Source organism: Danio aesculapii, chromosome 14, assembly GCF_903798145.1.
Source record: "Danio aesculapii chromosome 14, fDanAes4.1, whole genome shotgun sequence".
NCBI classification, from domain to species: Eukaryota; Metazoa; Chordata; class Actinopteri; order Cypriniformes; family Danionidae; genus Danio; species Danio aesculapii.
This window is the reverse complement of record NC_079448.1, coordinates 5319-15000: the sequence shown is the minus strand read 5'-3', so window position 1 is coordinate 15000 and position 9682 is coordinate 5319. Positions and strand designations below refer to the sequence as shown.

General features: G+C 42.8%; 1 protein-coding gene across 1 annotated transcript in view; it reads right to left on the bottom strand.

The window, feature by feature from the left end:
* The window catches only part of fat4 (FAT atypical cadherin 4), a 146660-nt gene extending 138303 nt beyond the window's left edge, over positions 1–8357 (bottom strand). The window contains exon 1 of the mRNA XM_056472055.1: positions 2823–8357. Within this exon, the coding sequence (XP_056328030.1) occupies positions 2823–7949 (5127 nt within the window). The 5' untranslated portion in view covers positions 7950–8357. The remainder of the gene's footprint in view (positions 1–2822) is intronic.
* Positions 8358–9682: the final 1325 nt, after the last annotated feature.

Below are 9682 nucleotides of genomic sequence, written 5' to 3'. Positions count from 1 at the left end.
AAACAAGACAAAATCTCTGAGTAAGAATAGCATGTTTTTGCAGTGAACGTGCAGATTAGGCTTCACATTTCGAGATCTATCCTGCTCTCTCTCTCCCCTCGCTCAGCTCAGGAAATTTCTATTCAGCGAGTCTTAGAGGGTCAGCTGAATTTAATGGTCACTTATTGCCTGTTCATGCAAAGCTGGTGGCACAAAAGCCGGGTTTCTGGGACCACCCTGCTCTGACATCGCCTGGAGCGCTCGAAATCTCACTAATACCCTCGCTCACTCAGTAGGGGACAGGTATCTGAGACCCACACGCGGATCTCCAGCGCTCATTTCCCTTTTAGCAGCTTTGCCTGTGTTTTCTTGGCCAGCAAGCGATTACAATGCGAAAGAAACAAACAATTCCGTCCTGTGGTTTTTGTGTTATTAATATCTGCAATCACGCAGTCTGGGCCGTCTGATTTGTTGAATTTGTCGCAGCTGATAAGAGAGATTAGTTCGCTCGCAGCGGGAGCCCAAAGAGACACATTTTACCCAGAGTTCCCCTCACGGCGAGCAAGATTAAAGGGATAGTTCACGCAAAAATTGAAATTTACTCACTATTTAATCTCCCTCAAGAGCTTGCAAATGTTTCTGTCTTCTGTTGAACGCTATAGAAGATATTTTGAAGAATGCTGAAAACCGGTAACCATTGACTTCCATAGGAAAAACTCATTTCATTGAAGTAGTTACAGGTTTTTCAGCATTCTTCTGAATATCTTCTTTTCTGTTCAACATGACAAAGAAAGTCAGTGTTGTTATCACTTTTGCACATTTGGTTGATTATAAGTTGCATTGTAACTACATGCCAACTGTTAGAGCAGGGGTGCCCAATCGCTTCTCAGAAAGGGCCAAAAACCTGATTGAGGGCTGAAGTTAAACATACCAAACCATGTTACATTTCATTTGCCATGGGTAATTTCCTGAATTATATGCTAATATTTAAAATTAATTAGAAAATATTGGTTTAAAACATATTAATTAATGATGCGGTATCATTTGTAGTATTTTATAATGAACTTATCATAGTTAAAACATAAACAATCCCATTTATAACAGAGAGGAGTTCAATGCTGAATACACTAACTGAACTGCTCCTGCCTTTGTCTTGATTTGCTTGATGTCTAGGGCCAGAGAAATTCTGCAGACATTTTTGGCTATTTCTGCTGAGAATTTTGTGAAAAATCTGCAGATTAAAACTTTTATTTAATGTTTACAATGCAAATCTAATTATAATCCACTAATCTGATAAACAAATCAAGCCTCTCAATTAATAGATCTACTAAAAGACTTTACAAACTGTATTGAACATAAATAATATGAACATTTTAATATTACTATCATTATCTCACAATAATATTAGTGAAATTAATTTAAAAACTGAATAAATATAAATTTACACAAGTAAATAGACTCAACGATGGGCTGAAAATCTGCGGATTTCTCCAAGCACAGATTCCGTGCGATGTCTCATCCTCTGTCTGTCCAGTGACAGTATTTACACTTTACAAGTCTGATTCATTTACAACACTTAAAGGAAACATTTAATTTTAGTGGGCTTTTTTGTAGCTCCTCAAGTAAACAAACAAACAAAAGGCTATGTTAAATTCCTAATGACGATCTCTGTCAAAGGCATTCATATAACCAACTCCCCATCATTCTCCTTCTCGCTTCTGATGGGACGGCAGGCCAAACCAAAGGTTACCATGGGCCAACTTTGTGCACCTCTGAACTAGAGTAGAGTATAAGTCAACTGTAAAGTAAAGTAAGCATATTTTAAAGCAAATACAAGTTTATTTTGCACATCCCATTGTCAGATTAAACCAACCCACTTAATTTTGACTTATTTATATATTACTATAGATAATGGCAGATTAAAGTGTACACTTACTACCTTTACTATGTTTACTATGTTCTGAGAGCTGAGCCACTTATTTGGATTTTCTCAGACGTATTAAAGTGCGCAAAGGTCTCACTCACACACACACACACACACACACACACACACACCACACACGCACACACACACACACACACACACACACACACACACACACACACACACGCTATACTCAATATAACTCCATGTAAGTTTTTTGCAGTGCAACTGATGATCACCAGTAAAAATGACAGATTGTTCCTCTTAATCCCAACAGGGAAAACCAGCAACAATCAGGAATGCATGATTATATACTGTCATGGCTTTACAATAATAAATGTGATTATAATGGAAGTCAATAGAGCGAAATACAGCACCAACATAACCAAAGGAAATGAGTGTATTGTTGAGTTTATGAACATTTTCAAAGCATTTTCTCAAAATATGTGACAAAATAAGATTATTCACCAAACATCACTCCATTTGCTGAAACACAGAGAGAGTTGTGGCCAAATTAAGACCCCGGAGTGGATGAAAACAACCCAACAGCACACAAGGGTTAAGGCCTTCACTCTCGCTCTCTCTTTCTCTGAGCTGAAACAATACAGCTCGCCTGCCAAAAAACAAAGCCCACATTCTCAAGTGCAAAGCAATTTATACTTAATACAACCCAGATCGTCTAAAAAAGAGAACAGGGGGAAGAAAAAAACACAAGCAGGAACTTTAGTAATGCACGTACCCTATTTTCCCCTTTAAGTTTGGATATTTTCGCTCAGGTTTTTCCACCACATTCACACAAATGACTTCAGCACATGTTTGGGAAATATGTTCCCTTAGATTTCCTTTCACACAATGAGCAAGAAGCATCAAAATCACCCACACCTTAAATAAGACATTAAATAAAAAGCAGTTTACTCACCTCTGCATGCTGCGTTCTGGGTTGTTTGGCGTCGGATTCAATGGCGTACACGTCTAGGAGGTACAAACCCGAGCCTTGCTCCCGGTCCAGTTCGGCAGCCGTTTGGATCACTCCTGAATGGCGTCCAATTGTGAAAAGCCGACCAGCGGCCTTTCCTCCACTTCGGACTGAAACGATAAAATACTCCACCTTGGCGCCGGCGCCACGTGGGCTCGAGGCATCCAGAGAGATGACGTTTGTTCCAGCCGGCTGGCCCTCCTTCAGAATGGTGATGTATTTGGGCTGGGAGAAAACTGGACCATCGGTACCCTGGAGAATAATGGTTAGCTCAGTCCGTGAGGTTTTACGGTCCGTGCCGTGATCCGTAGCAGAAACCATCAAGCTATAGATGAGTTTCGAGGGAATTAGCTGAGACGCGAGTCTTATATCACCACTGTACCGATCCATAATAAACGTGTCTGAATCTCCTCTCACAAGTTCGTACTCCACCTCCCCATTCGCACCCTCATCAGGATCAAACGCCAACACGGTTGTCAGAATTGACCCAATCACGATGTTGGATTCAGCAATTAGAGCGTTCTGCGAGATAAACATGGGGATGTTGTCATTTTGGTCCGTCACCCATATCGTGACATTTTTAAGAGCAAATCGGCGAAATTCTGCAGGCACGGCTTGATCGGTGGCTTTGATTGTGAGCTCGAAAAGGTTTGAGAACTCTCTGTCGATGTCTTTGTTTGTGTATATAACCCCAGACACCGAATCAATGCGGAAATGTCCTCCCCTAGGGGTCTGCAATACAATAGAGTACTCCAACTGTCCATTTATATCCGCGTCGGTATCGTGAGCTGTTATGGACATAACAGAAGTGGAGATCGGGAGGTTTTCGGGGATTGATTTAAAAATGTCCCCTGGTGTAAAAACAGGAGGGTTGTCGTTAAAATCCCTTACATGGATGATAACCGGAATTGAAGAGGATCTGGACGGCCTCCCGCTGTCTTTAGCTGTGACGTTGAGTTTGTAAAGAGACTGAGTTTCATAATCTAGCTTTTTGATGAGGAATATACTGCCGGTGTTGGGACTGATGCTGAACGTGCCGTGGTTATTAGTGGCGGAGATGCTGTATGTGATATCAGCATTGGATCCGGAGTCAGAATCGGTGGCGGTCACAGAGGCGACCAGCTCCCCGATCCTCATATTCTCCAGCACATCCACTGTGATTGTAGATTTGGGAAATGATGGAGAGTTATCGTTATCATCCAGAACGCTGATGCTCAACACGCAAGTTGAAGACAGAGGAACACTCCCAGAATCCTCTGCGATGATTTTGAGGGAGTAAAAGGGTGTTGTTTCATAGTCTAGTCTCCCCACTAGAGTAACCTGACCAGAATTGCTGTCGATGCTGAACTGCTTCTCCTCATTCCCCTCCGTGATGTCATAGCGAACGAGGCCGTTTTTATTTTCGTCAACATCTGAGGCGGATACTCGGAGAAGCTGTGTCATGTTCTGGGCGGATTCAGCGATCGAGGCCTGGTAAATGTCTTTGGTGAACTTGGGCGGGTTGTCGTTGATGTCCTGTATGTACACTTGCACCTTGGCCTGGTCTTTGAGAGGTTTGGGAAGACCCTGATCTGAGGACACCACTGTAAAACTGAACACCGCGGCTCCTCTCTGCCTCATTAAAGACTCCCGGTCTAACTGTAAAGTGCTTGTTAATACGCCAGAGATTGCGTTTAGCTCGAAATTTGGCTGCGGTGTTTCAAAGGAATACCGAACTTCACTGTTCGGCCCGAAGTCTTTATCCTCAGCGAACACCCGCCCAACTAGAGAGCCTCGCTCCTGCTCTTCCTCGAAGTGAAACACATAGTTAGTGCTGTTAAAGAGTGGACGGTTGTCATTGATATCATCCAGGAGAACGCTCACATTAACACTAGCGCTCAAAGACTCGACAGCTCTGTCTTTGGCCACCACTAATAAACTATAGCGATCTTGTACTTCTCTATCCAGATCTGCCTTTATATACAACTGCCCGTCAGGGAAAATCCCGAAAACATCACGCGTGTTCCCGCTAATGATATCATACACGATTTCCCCATTGACTCCGGAGTCTTTATCAGTAGCCTCCACTCTGAAAAAACGACTATTGACGGGTTCAGATTCGAGGATGGTGACCTCATATGAAAGCTGGTCGAAGACTGGAGCGTTATCATTCACGTCATACACACTTATAGTGAGAAATAGGCTCGACGTGCGCTGAGGGACGCCCAGGTCAGAAGCCACGACCTCCAGCTGATATGAACTAGTGGTGACTTCAAGAGGACCGGTGAGAGAGATTAACCCATGCTTCTCATGGATGTGAAACAAGCCTTTAGGGTTTTGTTTGAGACTGTATACAATCATCCCATTGGTGGCTTCATCAGGATCTGAAGCTTTAGCTTGGAATATATGATGACCTGTAGCCCAGTTTTCTACAGCACTAACATGTTCGACGCTATGCATGAAATTAGGCGCATTATCATTCAAATCCTTGACTGTAATGTTAACCAAAGTTTCCCCTGTAACCTCCCCAGCCCTAGCGATCACCCTGAGCTGATAAAAAGCCTGTTCTTCTCTGTCTATCAACCCTAACGCTGTAATCTGGCCTCCTTTAATGCCAAACAAACGGCGCTGATCCCCTGATGCGATTAAATAAGTGATATTTGTGTGCAGATCCACTGTGGTGGCCGACACGGTGCCAATAATAGTGTCAACGGGCACGTTCTCAAACATAACAAAGCTGTAGTCTTTCTGACCGAACACCAGCGGGTTATCTTGTGTGTCTACCACAGTGACGGTGACTATAGCCGGTGTGTGTGAGCGCAAGCCGCCGCCATCTGTCGCAGTGACCTGCAGCTGATACGCGGTTTTCTCTTCTCTATCCAACGCCACTAAAGTCGTAATTTTACCAGAAGTGCTGCTAATGTGAAACTTATACGAATCGCCAGCTGTAATAGCGTATTTTACAGTGCCGTTGCGGCCTAGGTCTGGATCTGAAGCGGTTACTGTTGTCACAGATGAGCCGGAGGGTTCGTTTTCTTTAATGTTGGCGAAATACTGCATGGGGTAAAACACTGGACTGTTATCGTTAACATCCTTAAGAGTGATGTTAACCTTGCAGACGGAGTACAGAGGGGGGGTGCCTGAATCTGTGGCTTTAATGTGGAGCAGATATGAGCTTTCTTCCTCTCTGTCTAACTCTGTGGACGTACTCAAACGTCCTGATGTCGAATCTAGCCTGAACTTATTCTGAATGCCCACAGGAGTTTCTGAGTCAAATGAGAAACGGATCGTACCATTAGGACCGAGATCTGAATCAGTGGCGGAGAGTACAGCAAGCTCAGAATTAGCAGGGGAATGCTCGGTTATGGAAACGTGATATGTGTTTTGTGTGAAAGTAGGTACCTGGTCGTTAACGTCTGTGATGTTGACTATCAGTTTAGTGTAGGATATTTTGGGCTGCAGGCCTTGGTCTTTGGCGCTGATATTGAGCACTATTTCAGATGCTATTTCCCTATTGAGCTCTGCAGCGCTGGTAACCAAACCGCTGTTCTCGCTGATGGCGAACCAGCCCAAACTGTTTCCAGACACCAGCGAGTAGCGCAGGTTGGCGTTCTGCCCGGAGTCTCCATCTGTGGCTGAAACCCCTTTAATGTAGCTGCCTTTAGGAATGTCCTCACTGATGTCTACTCTATACACGGCTTCCTGAAATATGGGCGGATGGTCGTTAATATCATTCACAAATATAACCAGACTAGCAAAAGACGAGCGAGCTAAGGGCCTGCCGTTATCTGACACCGAAACAGTGAGGTTGTAGGAGGAAATTCGCTCTCTGTCTAGCACACTGGCCACTTTGATTAGACTCAGATTGGGGACGGGCGAACTGTGGACGTCAAAGTGTCTTTGCTCGTTTCCGCCAAGTATAGAAACTGAGATATTACCGTTGGCGGTGGATGAATCTGAATCAGAAACAGTCAATAGTGCCACAACAGTGCCAACCTGTGCGTTCTCATCCACAGAAGCGAATTTGGAGGTAGTGGGAAAGTATCGGAACTTAACAACAGGGTCATTATCGTTAACATCAAGCAATTTAACAGTAGCTTCAGTTCTGGTGTAAAGTGAAGGGACGCCGTTATCTACAGCGTGGATGGTGAGAGAATACTCTTTTTTAGTCTCATAATCCAACCCCTCCTTTATTACAACAGTCCCAGCCTTGGGGTCAATCTGAAAAGGAGTCCCGTCATCTAAAAGATAGGTTATATCAGCGTTTGCACCCTCATCCAGATCGCTGGCTGCAATCTGCAGCACACTAGAGCCGATGGCAGCATCCTCAAACACACTAGTCTGATACTGCTCATGGTCAAAAGTGGGAGGGTTGTCGTTTATATCCTGAATAGTGACGTTTACTTGAAGATAGCCAAACTTTTTGGGCTCTCCTTTATCTTCTACTTGAATAAGCAGCTGGTAGAAGGGAGTCGTTTCTCTGTCCAGCCCTCCAGTGGAGACTAGGTGTAAAAACGCGCCCTCTCCGCTCGGGTTGACGGTGATATCCAGGCGAAATTTCCGCTGGTCGTTCCCGCTGATGATCCGGTATGTGGTGTGATCCACTCCGTTGCTACCGATGTCCGCGTCGGTGGCGGTGTCCAGAATGACCTGCCGCCCGCTGCTCGCGTCCTCTTTAAAAGACACCACAATCGACGCGTCGGGAAACACGGGCGCGTTATCATTGATATCCAGCACCACGATGCGCACTTCTGTCGGGTAAGTGGGCTGGCTGGACAGCACCACCACATTGATGATGTTACCGGGCAGAACTTCCCTATCGATGACAGAGGACGTGTAGATGACGCCCGATGTCGCGTTGATGGAAAAAAGTTTGTGCTGCTCGCTGAATCTGTACGTGAAGGCGGGTTTGGTCTCGATGGTGCCCACATAGGTGCCCACCGGCTGCTCCTCAAGAACCTCAAACTCCTGCCGAACTTGACTGGACACAGAACAGCGCGATAAAGTCCATAAAACGAGCAGAACGAGGTGCGTGGATGTACCTGAAAGCGCCATGATCGCAGATGCAGTCAGGGTTTTCCCGAGCCTCATACATTCACCTCAGATTTGCAGCTTTGTATCCATTAAAAAGGAGATAAAGAGATTCAAAACTTGCGCTAAAAGTTGATCAATCCGCAGGTGTATCCTTTAAAACTGCTTTGTGCTCCGTTTGAGGAAAGTTGAGGAGGTTTAGTCGCTGTAAAATCCTGCCAGAAGACCGTGCAGTAAAACTCCTCTCATGATGATGATGGTGGTGATGATGATGATGATGGAGTTTCCATTGTGAGCTCAACAGAAAAGTTCTCCGCTTTGTAAATCCTCCGATCTCACAATGTGAGCTTTCAAAATCTTCTTTGATTATTCTCCTGAAGGAAATAAACGAGCTCTCGGTGTATCCCTGTGATTCTGCTACGGGATGTCCCGCGGAATAACGGTGACCAAACTTCTCTTTGCTGCCCTGACTGAGAACAAAAGCCCGAGTTGAGAAAACTCCCGCCCTGCTGAGCTGCTATTGGCCTCCAGTGTGTGGCCACGCCCCTCTTTGGCTCCGCGTTCTATTGTAAAGTCATCGAGCGGGGCTCTGATTGGACGAGGGAGACGTCAATCATGGCTCAGACTGACTGTTATAAGAGAGTTGCGCTCCAGGTATTGAATGTACCGTTATGTGCCCATAATAACACCAACTGCTCATTTATATGCTAGCCTTCGGTTTTAGCAGCTAAACTGTGCAGACTTCACCAGGAAGTATATCTGTAACCATTGCATTTGTTTTATTTCTGTTTTAGTTTGGTTATTAGTTTAGTTTTTATTTTTGGTTTAGTTTTGTCTTTAATCAAATGGTCTTATAAATCACATTTAAACATCAGTCTGTGTTCGGAATTGTTCTAAACTTGATTCATTTTCATAATTGTTGTTAATTAATAAAATCAGATGCAACGGTTTATCAATAAACTGCGGATATGGGTCAAAGAAATTGTATTGTTTGCATCAAAAGTAATTTAAGCAATATAAAAGTAAATATAAGGAGAGAAAGATAACATATTAAATGCATGTTTAATGTTTTAAATACATTTCAGAAGATTTAATCTAAAAATATGCATGAATTAAACTTTGATAGTGATTAAGTGTATGAAATATATTTATGTAATTGTAAACAGCATACTTATTCTGTCATATATACAGTGCTCAGAATAATTAAGTACAGCTCATTTTGAACATGAATATTTCCTCCATCTCTCAGTGAATATAGGCAGTGTATTTTGGTGCATTTAAACAGAACAGCTTTATTAAACTGAAGTATTTATTACAATAATATTTTACTCACCAGACATATTAAGAAATTGAAAGATAATACAATTAAATTCAAGCAAAACATTGCAAAAACAAATTACAACCTACAAAATTTCTAAATGTTTTGCTTCTCTTGATTTTTCATCTTCATTAAATTTGTATTTAATATTTTTCTCTAACATATAATGTGTCTGTACTAGTTTTTAGAGCGTTATCGTAAGTTATTTAGTTAGATAAGCTCCAGATCATCTTCAGCACTGACTAATCTAATATATATGCACTAATATAATATTGTAGAGCTTCTAAAAGTGATAATATAGCATATTTTAATGCATTTTAAATGATTAAAATATACTTTTTAAGCATATCATCAAATGTTTCTGGTTCTAAACATGTCTATGAAGATTTCTGGTCGTAACTATTCTCACTTTAAGTGACCTTGTTAGTGGATGACATATTAAAGTGAATCAAAATGATTACTAAATAAAGCCTCA